General features: G+C 37.7%; 1 protein-coding gene across 5 annotated transcripts in view; it reads left to right on the top strand.

Moving 5' to 3' along the window:
* Positions 1 to 16,425, top strand: part of MYRIP (myosin VIIA and Rab interacting protein) — a 247,759-nt gene that overhangs the window by 21,869 nt on the left and 209,465 nt on the right. For 4 of the 5 annotated variants that reach the window (XM_075055747.1, XM_075055728.1, XM_075055774.1 and 1 more), the window contains exon 2: positions 378 to 527. In XM_075055747.1, the coding sequence (XP_074911848.1) occupies positions 418 to 527 (110 nt within the window). In that variant the 5' untranslated portion in view covers positions 378 to 417. Of the gene's footprint in view, positions 1 to 177; positions 528 to 16,425 lie in introns of those variants that run through there. The other variant, XM_075055738.1, reaches the window with a different exon arrangement.

Here is a 16,425-nt window from a genome sequence, read left to right as displayed (position 1 = left end):
ATGAATCATTCAAGTTGTGCCAGGGGAGGTTTAGACTGGATATTAGGAAAAATTTCTTCACTGAAAGGGTTATCGAGCATTGGAACAGGCTGCCCAGGGAAGTGGTTGAGTCATCATCCCTGGAGGTGTTTAAAAGATGTGTAGATGTGGCGCTTAGGGGCATGGTTTAGGGGTGGACTTGGCAGTGTTAGGTTTATGGTTGGACTCGATAATCTTAAAGGTATTTTCCAATCTAAATGATTCTATGATTTTCTTCTCTGATGTTTATGGCAGCAACTTTCTTTTTGTTGGGCAGATGTGCCTGTGATTTCAACACACTTGTGAAAAATATCAGTGTTTTCAATTTATTTTGCATTTTTCTCTGTTTCTGCTTTCAGGTTTTCCTCATAGTTATTCATACCCAGGACAGAGTATATAATGGGGAGAAAACTGGATCTTTCTGGCTTGACTGATGAAGAAGCAGAGCATGTGCTCCAGGTGGTTCAGCGAGATTTCAGCCTTCGTAAGAAAGAAGAAGAAAGGCTGAGGTAAGAATAAAAACATGATTAAAAATATTGGTGTCTCTGGATTATTACAAACTGGTTTTGGGGGAAACTGGAGAACACAGCTTTTTTGTGGTGTTCTATGCATCAATAATAAGTCCTGTCACTGAGGCAATAAACATCCAAACTCCTCCACATGAATTCAATTATTGAGTAGTAATTAAATTTTCTGTTTAGTCTATCCTGGCCTAAGCCACAACGATGGTCTCTAAATCATCTGTGTATATTGCCTGGGTAGAGGCTAAGTAGTGGTTGACTTTAACATAAACAGAAGTTTAAGTTAAGAGGTTTTGTTTTTTTTTTTTTGCTTGCTGTAGTCGGTTCCTTTTTTTCTATTCAGAAATTTTGTCTATGTGCAGACATCTAAAGATGAAGAAGATAAACCCAGCTCTTTCCCCCAAAATAATCAATGGGACATGTTATCCATTGTATTGAGAAGTTAATTTTGCTTTCAGTAGTCTGTGTACAAAATGATTGCAAGCAGAAACAACCCAGAAGAAAAAAAATGGAACTTGTTGCAAGGTAAGTTTTTCAGCCCAGGAACATTGGTATGTGACAAGGGGACTACTGACAGAGACCTGAATTGGTAGATGCAACATTTTTCCTGTAGTTTCAACAATATTTCCTTGAATTATGATGTCTGATTTTTTTCTTTTTTTATTACCTGCTTTGAACACATATTTATTCTCTAGAATAGTCTGAAGTCTTTATCTATACTTGGCAAATGTGCATTCTCTTACCGTACTACTAGTATCACAGATATCATCTGTTTCTTTATCATTTAGCATCAAGCTGAAGTCAACAGAGCAGGAAGATGACTGAAATAAGCACAAAACTAGGCATATATATTATGTGCCTAGTGGAACTGTGAGGAATCCTGTCTCTGTCAGTTTTCTGTTACTATTTTCTGAAACTACTTGGAACATTAGCAACAAGAAAGAAGACTTGCGGCATAGGCCTAATTCAATTTTGGCTTGCTGTGCGACTTATTGCTTGGGTTGGTAGTGCAAGCTTGCCGCGGGGAGGAAAGACTGGGTGAGGGTGGCATGCAGGTTGTTTTTTTGTTGTTTTTTTTTTTTTTTGGGGGGGGGGATTCTGTTTGTTTTGCCATGGGTTGTACTGATTATTTTTGGCAGTCTTTCACAACAAAGCCAAGAGATACTAGAAACAGTTTAAGGAGGGTGAGTGTGGGGCTTTCTCTGGCTTTTTTTATGTGACTAGTTGTATCTTACTGGAGCAAGCATACCACAGTTAACAAGTGCTGGGGCATCTTGCCTGTTCCATACAACTAGTTCCTATAGTGAGAGGAGGAAGAAGAAGGATGTAAGGCATAGTCTCAGAAAATTGATTGGAAGGCCTGGATAGATAAACTTTTTGCTGGTGTTTGTGTTTTACCATTTTGCTGCTGAAGTTGTCCATGGGACTTGATAATTGAATGATCACAAGTAGAAAACTGGTGTGAGAAGGGAGATAGAACACTGGAAAGGTAGGAGAAACGCATAGACTCAACTCAGCTTATATATGAGTATGTAAATTTTTTTCTCTTGAGTGTAGTTCATGCCTTTTGCAAGTATGTTGAAGTGCTGCAAGTAATGAGCCGTACTGACAAAGTCAAAGTTCTGAAATGTAGGCTGATATTTAATATATGTATTTAAGTAATTTTAATGACCTTAAAGATGGCCAGTGAAGTTCAAACCTTACTTCTGACTTAAAAGCTATGACTTTTTTTTTTTCATTAGGCTATTCCATTATTTTTTTACAAAATGCAGAGTTAAAAGGAAGGATGTAGCAACACATCTTTTCATCTTACTATGTAATAGAATATGTAATCATATAAGAAACTTATGCCTTGCTATAGATCAGATTTTTCAGCCTGTGAGAAAGCACATTAGTTCATGTGTCTGCTTTGATGTTCTTGGCTCTATTGCATTTGTTTTTAGAAAGTTATCAACTGGCAAAGTCTACAACATCATTTCACTTTACAGGTATTGTCAAGCTTGGTAATGCTCTTTTAAGAGAAAGTACTGGCATATATATATTATATATTAGACTGCTGTTAATAAATTCAAAACCAACTTACATCTGAAGGTAGGTGGTTTTTTTTCTTCCTGTAATTAACTCCAGGTAGCAACATTAGTCTTTGGTTGGAACTGTTGAAGCTTTTGCGTGTGCTACTTTCTTAAAATAGGGTTTCCGTGTAATTCTTTATAGCATACATAGTTTTATTTTGGGGTGGTTTTCCCCACAAAGATTTAGTAGCTGTTTCACAGATGTCTCTCTGGGATTATTCCCATTGGTAGCAATTATTTCTAAAGATCAAGAACTACTTAAGGGAATATATGACAGATTTCCACTTTATCAGGAGAATAATGAAAGCTAAGAAAACCGTAAGTGGTTGATGGCTTCAATTTTGCTTTGCTAGTGGAAGCTGAAGAGTTAAGTAACATACTACAAGAAATGAAGTTTTGTCTTCACTCCTAATAAATGTTTTTAAGGTAATAAAGTGAATTGTCAACTGTTTTAAAGCTAACATACCAATGTCTTTTACAATATTGCAGTTGTTACATGTTAATTTGTTTTTCCATATTCTGTAAACACAATGACATAATGAATGTGGGGAGAAAAGCCATACTGATCATCTGCATTTTCTGCTGCAAAGCTGTTTTGAATCTCTCTGCAGTGAGAATTTTTAGCAGTGGGTTCTCTCCTTTAGCATAAAGTTGGGAGAAAGATTTAGTGTTATCAGACAGGCTGCTCTTGTACATTTCGGGGAAAAATGAGTTGGCTAAAACTAGTAAGATAGCAGTAAGATGACCATATGCAAACAGTGATTAGTGTGGTTGATTTATTATGCCTTACTCTTTCATATCAGTTCAGTTTCTTTTTTTGCTATGGCTCTCAGCCTGATATCAGATTAATAATATTTACTGTTCTTTGTTGCTTGTTCACCCATAATCTTTCTATTTCCATTATGTGTTGGTTCTGTTCTTCGGCAGTAGTGTTATGTTTTTATTTACTCCAATGTTAATGTAATCATCCAAAGTCACTGAGGCTAAAATTATAACACAGACTCATAGATAGGTGGGCTTGGTCTTCTGTGAATCAGTTGAAGTAGGCAAACCAGGCAGAGCTGGCATAATTAGAAAGGTGATCGGTTTGGGTTGCTTGGCATGTGTGCTGAGGACTAGGCTGAGGTAGTACAGCCTTGTGTACATCATCACCTCTGCCACAGAAGCTCTTCAGGCTGTCTCTGGGCTACTGGGACACTAATAATCATAGCTGGATTTTTGAGCAAGTTGACTGGACACACTAATGGGTTTTTTTCTCATGGACAAGTTTATTTTCTTAATCTTGAATTTCAGACTTATCCATTGCTGACATTCTGCAGCTGCATGAAGATTGGACTGTTTTGATGGTTGAACTTTTAATGTTTTGCTGTGTATAACATTTTTGTCATATCTGCAGTTTGTGTGTGTGGGGGGGTATTTGCTTTTTTTTTAAAATTTTTTTTTTTAAAGAAATGGCAGAGGAGACCTTACAAGAGCCTACAAGGCCAAATGTGTGTTTGTGAGATAGGCCTCTCTACATAAACAGGCGTGTGAAAGTTTGTTGCCTTTCATTTCTTTCCGTTTACTGCCTGTGTATTCAGTTTTCCAGACTGTCTAAATGTGCCACTTTTTATTCTCCTTTGATGGGGGCAAAATCAATTCCCCCTTTGGTTTTATTTTTACAGTTACCATGGTATTTATAAACATGCTTGTCTATCTGCTTCAGGTCAGGAATGCTGAGAAGTCAGGGTGTTTTAAGTAAGTGAAATTATCATTTTACAGAAAAAAATTGATGGATCATCTTATTGCAGTGGATGTTCCCAACCTGTTACATTTTAGACATGTGGATGGGTTAAAAGATGGCTGTTCTGATACTGAATTTAACATTCAGAACAACTGCAAAGGGAGTAAGGTTAGAAGGGTGGGAAAGGGGGCGGGCATAGAAAGGGCTCAGTGCCGATCAGCTGCCAACAGAGCAGACACTTTACCTGTCAGCAGCTACTTTACTTTAGGAGGCCATGGCCTAAGCGACTTAAGCCATCTTCCTATAACCATTGGCTAACAAAAGTTTCCATCACTATGGTAAATGCTGCATCAGCCATTTGTGTGATGGTATTCTAGTGATAAGCCTCAGAAACATGTGCTGGGCAGGGATGAAAAATGTTTCTTTGTAGGGGTCACGGTTCTCTTTTGTTTAAACCACTGCTCTTAATCCCCTGGGAAAGCGTATTTAGAAGGAAAAATTGCTGACCTTCTGGTACCACATGGACAGGTAATCATAGATCATTGATCACTTAATAGAGTTATGTGGGGTCACTGGAACAGCACAATGGAAGTGTTGAGAGTTGACTGTCACCCACAGGCAGAAACATCACCATGTCTTGCCTGATGTGTCTTTCATAGCTGGGTTGGTGAATATCAGCTATGCTGTCTTTATGCAGTTGCATTTTCAATTGTGGTAAAGACAAACTGCAGTGATTCATGATCAAATCTCCAGCAGTGTTTTATTTGCAGAAAAAGAGATGTGTGTGCGCTCACTGGAGGGCCCTTTCCACTCTGGTTGTTCTAATTTTCTTTTAGCCAAAGAACTAGTAAGGGACTAGAATAGAGCCTCGTGTAGAAGATGATGAAACATTTTAAACTGAGAATTGCTTTTGCCTCCTTTCTTCTTTCTACTCCTTTTGCATTGTAGCCCATTGCAGCATGTGAAGACTCGTGAAGAGGCTTCTTAAGAAACAGATTCTCATACCTGATGAAACCCAAAATCCTGTTGATGCTTTTTCTTGTCAGACTACAGTAGGCTTCAGTTTATTTACAGTATGTGTCATGGGTCTTGTAGTGGATAAATTATTAAACTCCTTCCAACCTCTGTTAATTGAAATATTGTCTGTGAGTCATATCAAACTGGCAAAATGCCAAGTCAGACATTTGAGTACCTATCTGTTGATTCTGCATATCAGTTCTTGTTCCTCCTTCCTGTGGCAGGCTTGTATCAAATATCTTAAACAAAAGGCAACCAAAAAATGTATCTGTCTTCCCTTCCCTCCTTGCCTCCAAACAAAGCCATTTTAAAGCTGTTTTCCTAGTGAAGAAGGAATGGGAGACTGGTCTCATCTGCACAAGCTTCAGAGTTTCAGCAGATGAACTTCTCATAAATACCTTGTTGCTCAAAGTGTTGCCATAAGATCAGCCTGCCTGCCCTTCACTCTGATGAACACTGTGGGGAGAGCGCAAGCAGCATTCCTATCCATTACTCTGATATTTTTTTTTGTTTTGTTTTTGTTTTTGTAGCAGATAGGCACTGTTCTGTTTTCTGTGCTTGCTTGTTAACTCCTCAAGGGATCCAGAGAAGGAGGCTGTAACATACTACTTCATATCCCTGCTTCTGCCCATGAGCCTTGAGAGTAAGGCCGCAGTATGCTAAGGAGGATCGCTAGCACTTCTTTATGGGCTGTCCTGAGACACGTATTCTCTCCCTGTGATAAAAGGTTTTAGAGCAGTTCACTACTCCTCTGAGAAAGGTGTTTTTTGTGATTCCCACATTAACACAGCTGCACACTTCTCCAGTGCAAGGCTCTGCTGAGCTGTCATAAGTTTAGCACTCATACATCTAAACTTATTTTTGAGTGCAATGAATGATTCATCAGAATCACAGCTGCAACTTAATAAGTTATTTTGCTACTGCTTTGGCTTATAAAACAAGTTAAAACATATCTAGGGCAGTACAGCTGTTTACGGGAAGTGAGGGTTCATTAACAAGATTAAGAGCAAGACATCTTTATTTATACATTATCACCAATTTTGTTACATAATGTTTCAAGATGCAGAGAAACCTATTTCTTAGCTCATGCAGGCTGTCAGAATTAGGAGTTGTCAGTAACTTCATCTGTGTACTAGATGCTTTACACTGTTACTGTGTGGCCCTCTCTCAGCAGCAGTGTTTAATGTTTTAGCAGATACCCCTTAGCTGTATTCTCAGGTCAGGATAAGCTGCTTATCAAAAGATAGTTAGTGACCTGGATGAATTCTGCATGAAAGCCAGATAGCTAATGGTTATTTTTACTGCAGTGTCAGTAAGGATGCACTTTAAAATGCATTTAGAAACTGGTACTTGTTGCTAATTTAAAGAAACATTGATCCAAGTGTGCTGCTTGCTGCCAAATAACACTGTTTGGGGTTAGACAAGGAAGTAGGTATCTCAGCAATGACACAACATCCCACTTCATGTGCAGTGCAACGGCATTTAGTTTAGTCCTTCTTTCTGTGATTTCCCCAAAACTTCCTGCTCTAACACTGCAGGGTCCTGGTGCAAAGTTAGCACATAGGTTCTGCTCGACCTATAAGCAGCGGAAGTTATTGCAGTTGACAAGAGGGTAGGATCTACTTTATGCTTTAGAAGAGGGAAATCGGGGCACTGCAAAGAATCTGGCATTAGAAGCAAAGAACTTTCAGCTGTTTAAGTTACAGCTTTGGGTCCAAATTTTTTTCTGCCTGATTGAGGAAAAAATGCCAGGGTACTTCCAAAGAGCAGCTTATGCTTAGGTGCCTCTAAATCCAATGCTGTGCATCTTCCTTGTGCATGCTTGTGACTATAATGGGAACTCACTATGACTGTCCTTGTTATTTGAATGCCATATAGATGCTATATGGAAAGCAAGGTTGGAACTTCTCAACAAGTTATTTGGCAAATGCAGGACCTCATTCCCCAAACTGTCATTCTTGAATTTTGTGCCAAGTGTTTTAATACAGGCAATTCCGGATGTGAGTTTTGGCTTTTTAAAAAATTTATTTACAAATGCAGTTTCAACTGAGAGGAAATGCTGGTGAACCAAGCATGAAGAAACATGAGTGGTGATGCTTATGAAACGGTGCAAAAAGAAAAAAGCCTAATTTTAGGGAATATTAGAGAAATTTGTATAGAAAGCAATGTCTCCAGCTAACATTTTCAGTATTGGTCAGGCCATGGGAGTTGTAGCTGAGGTACAGCCCACATGCACTGTGCCAAACTTGCATGACCTGTGGGTAAATATTTAAAGGAAGCAGTATGATGTTGCAGAGATGTTATAAAACTTATTGCAGCCTTTTTTGTGGTAATTTGGTCTTTGTCATGGGTTACAGCTAATCAAATTAACAGCCATAGTTTAGCTAAAAGGAGTGAGCACGCCTAGTGATAATGAATAGCTATAATGTAAAATCAATATTTAATCTCCAATATCTTGTGTATGAAGAGTTTAAGCTATTAAACGTGGCTTGTAGGAGTAATCTTCTCTCACCTGACTAGCCCTGCAGTGCAGTGCAGGGATGTTCTCTTGAGTATGGACTCCTGTCTGTACAATTTAGTCACACTGAAAACAGTTGCTGAAAATGTTAAATCTTAAGTGCTTTTTTCAGAGGAAGTGCTTCAACTTTTTTTCCAAAGAAACAAGATACTAATCCTGTTAAATATATTACTCTCTGTTAATTTATCAGAAACCTTTTTGTTGAAGCTCAATGTTAGTTCATGGGAAAAATGTACCGATGTTCATGGGTTGATAGGGAATCTGCTTAGGGAAGAGGTTACTGGGGAAATTGTGTTACAGGTGAAGGACAGGTTATTCAAGGCTCTATTTGAATGCCATCAGTTTCTGGATCTTGGCTTGGGCATGAGGATGAGCCACATGGACCTCTTGAGTTCTGTCCCCCATTGCCCTGTGAATTCAGAGTTGTTGATTCTGTAGAGGTTAGCTGGATCTGGGCAAACACCACATTGAAAGTTGGGCTCATCTACTGTCTGTCTGTCTGTCGTCTTTTTACCACTGTACTGGACCAAAATGTGAATATATGAACAAAAATAGATCATTTTCTAGTCTCATGTACACTGCTGGGTGAATAATTAGCCTAAGAGAAAAAAACCATCATCTAACAGGTAATCACTGAAACATTCAGCCTTTTGGTAAAGATGGAGAGTTTGGACACCCTCATGGACGTTAAATGAAATGGGGTGCTGGAGAGCAGGAGAAAAAAATTTTCTGTCAAGGTGCTTAGCCTTTCTTTTGAGCAACCAGGGAGTTCGTAAGAGATGCGTGAAATGGATGGGTCAGTGTATGTATTGCACTATCTAAAGAGTAAGGTTTTTTGAAAGGGGAATGATGTGTCTGATTCAGAATCTGATACTTCTAAAGATGAAAACTGAAAGCAATAGTGCCTGCAGAGGTGACTTTCTAGGAGCCAGTTTAAGTAGCTGGGAAGAATGTGAAAGAGCACAAGTGTCAGGTCCTGTACAGTTGAATTTCAGGGTCTTGCTCCAGAGGAGAAAGGTCTGGACAAGTTATCTGTACCTTGGCAGTATGGTTTAAATCTAAAGCTGGAAAAGCAAAATGAATACTGTGCACTGGGACACCCACCTCCTGGATACTCTTAACTTCATGGGCTTGTTTCTATGACATCATTCAGCTGTTACTGTAATGCTTGAAGTCAGTCAGTGATTGCTGCACTTACCCAAGTGATTAAAAGGCCTGTAGATATGCTGGATGAAACCTATGGCTTTATTGGAGGAGTGTGTTTTTTATCCAGCTTAAGTAATTTTACAGGTCAAGATCTTATACCAATTTACAGTTGTCTTCTATGCAAGCCTAAGTCTACCTTACGTGTTGGTTTCTCTATTCAGGTGTTACTGTAGTAGTATAATTAATAGTACTTTTCCAAGTTATGGTAAAACACATAAACATTAAAAGAATGGCTGCATAATGTAACCTATTCACAGTTTATTCTTCATATTAGACTTTACAGTACAGGGATGCTCTAAATGCATTTCTAGTACCTTATTCACAGTTTATTCTTCATATTAAACTTTACAGGGTTGCTCTAAATGCATTTCCATACAAAGTTCACTAAGTTGTAAGCAATATGTGCCAAGTCTAACAGTCTTGGAAGAAGTGTTGTATTTAAAATGTGTTTGGTTGGGGTTTTTTATGCCAGAAGGGAATGGTTTTACTGTGAGTTTCTATAGCAACATGCTGTAGACCTGTCCTTGGCTGCATCAATCTGGATGGATCTGTCTGAAGCTGTATGGCTTCCTATCTTAAATATACTCACCTTTGGTTTTCAAGCAAATAAGAGATACTGATTATCATTATGAAGTTTGTCAATCTGAAATATGACTTGTCATTTAGAGTTGAAATTTGACTTGTTAATACTTTTTTGCAGAAACACAATGCATTATGGAACTTTAAAAGTACACATTTAAGAAACACTAATGTCTGTGAAAGGAAAAGACTTCTGCTTCTACCTACAAAGCAGTAACCATTCTTAAAAAGTATTATAATATTTCAGAGATACTAGATTTAAGGAAAATAATATTGACTGGAAATTCGATTTGCTGATGTTTTTATTTCAAGTATTGTTGATGAATCAAGGGATAGTCTTTGCCTTTGCTTGCTTAAAGAATTTCCATTCTCTGTTCTTCATAGACAATGAAGTCTCTGTGGTCTCTTCTGTGGCTACTTCATGTGCCTTCAGTTGAGAGTAGAACCAAGAACATCTGTAAGTAGCAGCACAGGAAGGTGGCAGAGTGGAAGAGGGCTGCCATGAAGTTGCATTGCCTTTGTGCACTGAAATGAGTGTGGAGCTGTCTCCTACTGTCTGTGTTTTTGATTATAAAAATGTGCACTTTGAATACTTGCTAATATTTTCTTTCTGAAGCCTATGAGGAACTGAAAGCGTGTCAGAATCTGTATGGCAAATAAATGTTCAGCGTGTGGAAGGAGTACTTAGAGAAGGTAAGGCCACTGTATTAGAAGGAGCAAAATGCGTGTTTTGTTCACTGTGCTGAAGCTTAGGGAGTGTGTCAGATGATCTGCCTTAAACTATTGAATCAGCAGAGGTGCAACTGAATCTTAACCAGTTGCTGTGGTGATTTTGTATTCACTTAACACTTCATCCTTCAGGTTCTCTAGAGCTCTTAATTGCCTTGTGCAGCTTCCTACTTAAAGCTGTGCCAGAGGAATGAGCTGTGCTAAATGGGATACCGGTTCTTAGAAATCTGTCCTGAGTCTAGGAACCGGTGTTGTGAGAAGTTCGTGGAAAGATGGATAGTTTGTAAGTTAAGGTTTAATAAAACTTGTTCTGGATTCTTCACGGTTCCACCTCATTCTAAAATAAACCATTGCAAACTATCATCTGCTTGCTTTTCAGAAGTGTCACAATGTTTAGCTAGAGGGGAGCTCAATTTTTAGTGTTTATAAGCATGATCTGTGTTTATGGTGAGTTCAAAGGACTGCCAGACAACTTTTGGAAGGGAATGGACCTGACTGAGCAGAGATGTGTGTTAGAGATAGCTGATCTTTGTTTCACAAAGGCAAAATTCTAAGCATTTTTCTTTCTAAATGAAATTTGTGAACATTTTCAGCAAAAGGAAAAAGGGGTATGCATGTGTGGGAGAATTCTAAAGATGTCAAAACACTTTGTCAACACTGCCAAAGTGTTGTTTCAGAAATGTCTTTGGAGATACTTTCTAACTGTAACACTTTCTAAAGCTTGTTGGTTGCGTATGTGAAATAAAATGGATTTGCTTTTGTTACCTTTGTGAAAATAATTTAAAAAAAGAAAGAGTAGTAGTATAAATTAATGTTAAGGTTTGCATTTCTAATATTTTAGGCATGCAAAAATTATCAGCTGTATCTCAGCTGCGGGTAGTATGCAAGTTAATATACCACAAAGTATTGCTGTAATGGGTGCCACTTAAGTATATCATCCTACCCTATGATAAATGTGAGGTAATTATAATTTATCATTGAGGGGTACGGTAAGGAGCTTCATGTTTGCTTAGGGCAAGGAACTAACATATGGGCAATTACTACAGAGTCATACTTTTCACTGTAATTGAACTTTGGGTAAGTTGTTAATCTACTGTTGCCTTTATTTGCAGTTGATGCATTGTTGGCTCTGTGCCTGAGGTTAGAGCAAGTCTTTGAACTGCACACCAGAGAAGACTGTGTAACAGCCTCTTTCTTTATTTTTGATTGGAATGAATTATAATTGGTCAATATATTTGCTTATGCCTCTCTTCCTTTGTTGTTTTAATACTTTCATTCTCTTTCTAGTTATGACTTAAAGTTCTTCTGAAAGCAGCTGAACTCAAATATACTTTCTTTTTTATCTTTTTGCTCTATGATACTTAGTAAAATCTAGAATGGGTAAAATAATTTTACTATTACTGTTGACTGCTATCCGTGAAGGAAAATATATAGATCTCTCTATAAAACTCGTTTATAACAGGATTAGTATCTTAGAGAATCATAGGAAGTCTTCATTAATGCAGTTCTTCAGTGTATTACAAAGATGCAAACCTAATACAGCCTTATGGCAAATTAGGTGTAGTTCTTGATACAGTTTGGATTATAATTTGGCTAGTAAATATTGGAGGATATAGGCTGCAAACAGTGTAGTGTTTCTGCAGCATTTCCAGCTTGAAACGATATTCTTAAATTATCTTGTTTTTGTCAAGCTCATTGAAAATGAAATAATTTGCAAACAGCACAGAACTCAGCATTTGCATCTCAATCAAATGAACTTCAAATCAAGAAGCAATTAAAAGAAGCATGTTGGAGGTGTCAGGGATTTAATAAATTCTTTCTGCTGCTCAGAAACACTTTGGGTGAGACTTAACAAAATAGTCTCTAATATCTCTCTTGGCTACTGTAGCATTTGTCAGTGAGAGTGGCTGGTTATGTGCTGCTGGCATCTCCTCCTTTTCCCCCTCAGTTTTCATCAATGTGTGATGGACTTTCCAGTTTTGCTCTGAGCATAACACTAGGAGGGAGGGGACCATTGTATCGTGATAGAAGACCTGTCATTAACAGGAGGGCAGTTCGTTAGTATCGCCACAATGCTCTTATGGTTTTTATATAGTTCTTGAACCTGCAGGAGGTGATGAGTTTCTTGCTTCTGTTTTTATCTTGGTTTGTTTTTTTCCTTTCCTCCCCTTTTGAGAAAATAAAATAAACCTGTGTGCTTCTAGTAGGAATGTTGAAAATATGATTAACTTTAAAGGCTTTGTTGTAACTGCAACTAGGCTGTCAATCACCCTGGAGGTAATTGTGTGGCCATCTTCCATTACCTCGGTCACATAAAAGAATGAACCTGTCTTCAACTGATGTCACATCAGTTGATGGCAAGATGTCACCCATGATTCTGTCTTTTGAAAACTTTATTTTAATGGATTGTGGACTAATACAAAAATAGTCAAACACTTGTATAATGGGTATGCAATATACCTTGTTAGATAGGAGACTGTAATCTAAATAGTCTTGTCACCACTAAAGAAATCCGTTCCATGCTGTAAGATACTGTTTGAAGTTTCTATATGCCTCATAAATATTGCCTGTTGATTTATTGCTGTTATATTATTACAGGTGGCCACATTTAGTGTGTAAGAGTGGAATGTGAATTTGTGTTTCATGTATAGCTAATTGGTCATTTAGAAAAAAAAATGTAATTTTATGGTAAATAAAATTACTGTGAATTTGTCATTTTTCCCTTTCATATTTTACACATTTTGGTCCTTGAGAACAGTTCTTTCATGCTGACATAAAACCTAGTTAACCAGTGCAATCTGTGAACTGACAGTTTTGTTCTATGGTAAGTAGTGAATCTCTGTAAAATTGAGTGGCTTTAAGTTCAGAAAGGCCCTCTTAAGCAGTTTATGTATCAGTCCAGGACGGGTGAATTGTCTGTGTCTCAGTAAGCAAAGTACAGTAGCCTGATCATTGTTTTTCTCTCCTGCAAACTTTGATTTATTATCAGATGAAGTTATATATAATACTAATAGTATATTGGTATATTATAGCATATTATAATGTACTAATAGTATATTATATAATAGAATAGTAATCAGCACAACCATACTGGCAAAGTGTGCTTTCAGGGTGCCAAAGCAGGTGAGAAATTAGAGGAAGACAGCCTTGGGAATAAGAGGTTTATAACAAGTCAAACATACCTTCCTGTTTGACATTAATACAGGATAGACTTGTAGCTCTCCAAAGATGCAAAGTTGAGATTTGAAAAACTAGCTTAGAACCTCTAAGTGGCCCAGTTTCAGAGAGGCTGGACACTTAGATTGAATTAACCTTTGTGTGTGTGGAATAGTGTAAAACACTGAGTCTTTTGGATGGCAGTTCTGTCAGCCAGCTGTAACAGAGGTTTTCCTGGCTTAGATTACATCAGTTGTCTGTAAGTAACTGCTGGAAGGTGTTCTTAATGTTTTGTAGTGGGTCTAAGGAGGAATAGCCTTTAAATTCTTTACATTTACCAAACTCTTAATTTAGTTCGGGGCTGGTATTTTTATCTTGGTGCATTATGAATAAAAATGAGGATAGAAAATAAGTATTAGTAGCACAAGAGGGAATAATTTTTCTTTCTAATCAAACAAAAAAATCCACTGTGGAGAGGGAGTCAGTGAGCGGCTGTGTGGTGCTTAGTTGCCGGCTGGGGTTAAACCATGACATATGCAAACAGTCCTGGCCAAACAACACCTACTTTGAATAAATTAGCAAAGAGAATAATGTTGCAAAAGGAGAATGTGACTGTCTGATGTCATCCCTTTGAGCAGAAATTATGATCTTAAATATATATATATTTATCTTGGTATTGCAGGCGTTCCTGCTTTAGCATCAGTTATTAACATTAGCATTCATTACCATTAATGTGATGAGTAAATCAGCAGTACGTAATCGTAGTGTATGTGAACAGACAGGCATTTTGGAAACAGCTGTTATGCTTTTTTCATTCAGTGAAAAAATCTTCTAATACCGATGTTTGCTGTTTGCTGCAGAAGAGTAATCTCTGAAATTTGGCAGAGCATTTCAGGCATATCTTTGATGTGTCCACATTTAACTTGCTTAGTGTGGTGGTATTTTCCTCTGATTAGTTTGCTTCAGCATTTTACAACACTTCAGTGGTTACTGGGGTTATTGGGAAAAGAGGGGGAAGAAGAAAGGATATCGCAGAAGTCAGTGTTATCTGGTGAAATCAAAGGCTGATGTTCCCTTTATGCTGCTTATGTTCTCATGATTTGGCTGCCTCGAGTGTGGTTTATGAATCTAGCTCCGTTGGCTTTGCATGGATAAAACTCCTCTTCAGTATTATGGATTTCTTTCTTCACTCACAAACAAATGCTTTCATTTTGGGTAACAGCAGTTAGCATGGAGACTTAGATTCTGTCTTTCTGAACAGTAAAAACCAAACAGTGAGCCACTACAACTCCAAGATACGTATGTATTTAAGTCCTTGCATTTTGGAATCTGGTCCTATCTCCCACCTAACATTGTAGGTACCTAATGTAGCAAAACTTGAGACTGAAACAGCTTGCTGTAGAGACGCTAATGGATATTAGCTTTCATGAAGCAGTCAGAAATTGGGTGACAGAAATCACAAACACCGTATCTTTTTGTATGTTACCAGTCTTGGAAAAACAAACATGCTCCACAGATATTTGTGATTAGAAAATATGTTATGGGTTAGGAGCAGTTATATTTGAATGTTGCCGTGTTCAGAGTAAAACATCACCAGATACCTTATGTTTGACTATGTTAAACCAACTTACAACTTTTGTATTTGGGAATGCAGAAGAAAAGCTTGAGGATAGAAAGAGCTTCCCAGACCTCTCTCTTTCAGTTTGAGCAATTTACTTCAGGGACAGATGAATTCAGGTCCTTTATTGCTGGTGAAGAGCCTGGTCTTCCCTGAAAACATATGGATTTTGATGAAGGGGCTGAGTAAATAATATCTTTCATTTCTTTACATCTCTTGCTAGTTGGCCAGTAGAGCTACTTAAGCATAGATCAAAAGCTACATAGCAATCTAGAAAGCTGTTTATGAAGGGACCATGTTATTTACACTGTGTTTCTAATGAGTTGTACTGACTTATCTGAGGTAACTGTCCAGTAGCAATGGAGCACAGCCTTTTTCTGTTAACAGTAAACCTTTGGCTGCCTGATAGACGTTACAGTTTCATTTCCACCATTACTTCCATTTAAAATATTCTCCGTAGCAGAGATAAAAAGATAACTTAGAAAGCTGGGTTAAAAACAAATAAGCCTGAAACACAGGATCATACTGTGATGATTTGCCAATTATCTTTCATCATGTAGAGTCATGTAATTTTTCTCAAAAACAAGGTATTGTGGCACTTTATGAAATGTTTTAGAAGATTTTGATTTTAGCGGACTTATTTCTCTAGAGAAAATTTCAGAGGAAGCTGTTCATGTGTGAGTGCCTGATAGCTCTGTCTACTGATACACACGATAAATGTTGTGAGGGTTGTCTTTTCTCTTTTTGAACTCCTCATTTGTTTCCAAGTATTTCACTGCTTTGCAAAGCTTTAAATTATGCTAAGCATTCATTTTCCTACCTTGCGTGAGCTATTATTTACTGACTCATTTGGTTTGATCACACATGATGTGCTTCCTAGAAAAATATTTAAGGTTAGCTTTAATGGATAAGCAAATGTTTAGAAGATCACACATATTGTCACAGTTTTGGAGTTTGAGACAGTAAATCTATTTCTATGGCCATAATAAACCATGCAGTGGTGTTTATTACGGAACCTTTGTTATTGATGTCAGAAAAGGCAATGAAAAGATTATTTTTAAACAAAACTCATGCTTAGCCCTGATGATTAAAAAGCTGAAGTTGTTTCCTGGCAGGAATCACTTGGCAGGGTGTCCATTTGCCCTCCACGTTTTGTGAAATCTGGTGGAATTACCCCAAATACTGACTGGAAGGGGAGCCTTGCACAGTGGCCCTCTGTGAGGGAATTTATACAGTGAGAAGCTGCTATTAATAGCAGAAAAGCCCGG

This window comes from Buteo buteo, chromosome 2, assembly GCF_964188355.1.
Source record: "Buteo buteo chromosome 2, bButBut1.hap1.1, whole genome shotgun sequence".
Lineage (NCBI taxonomy): Eukaryota > Metazoa > Chordata > Aves > Accipitriformes > Accipitridae > Buteo > Buteo buteo.
This window is presented reverse-complemented; position numbering and strand designations above follow the sequence as displayed.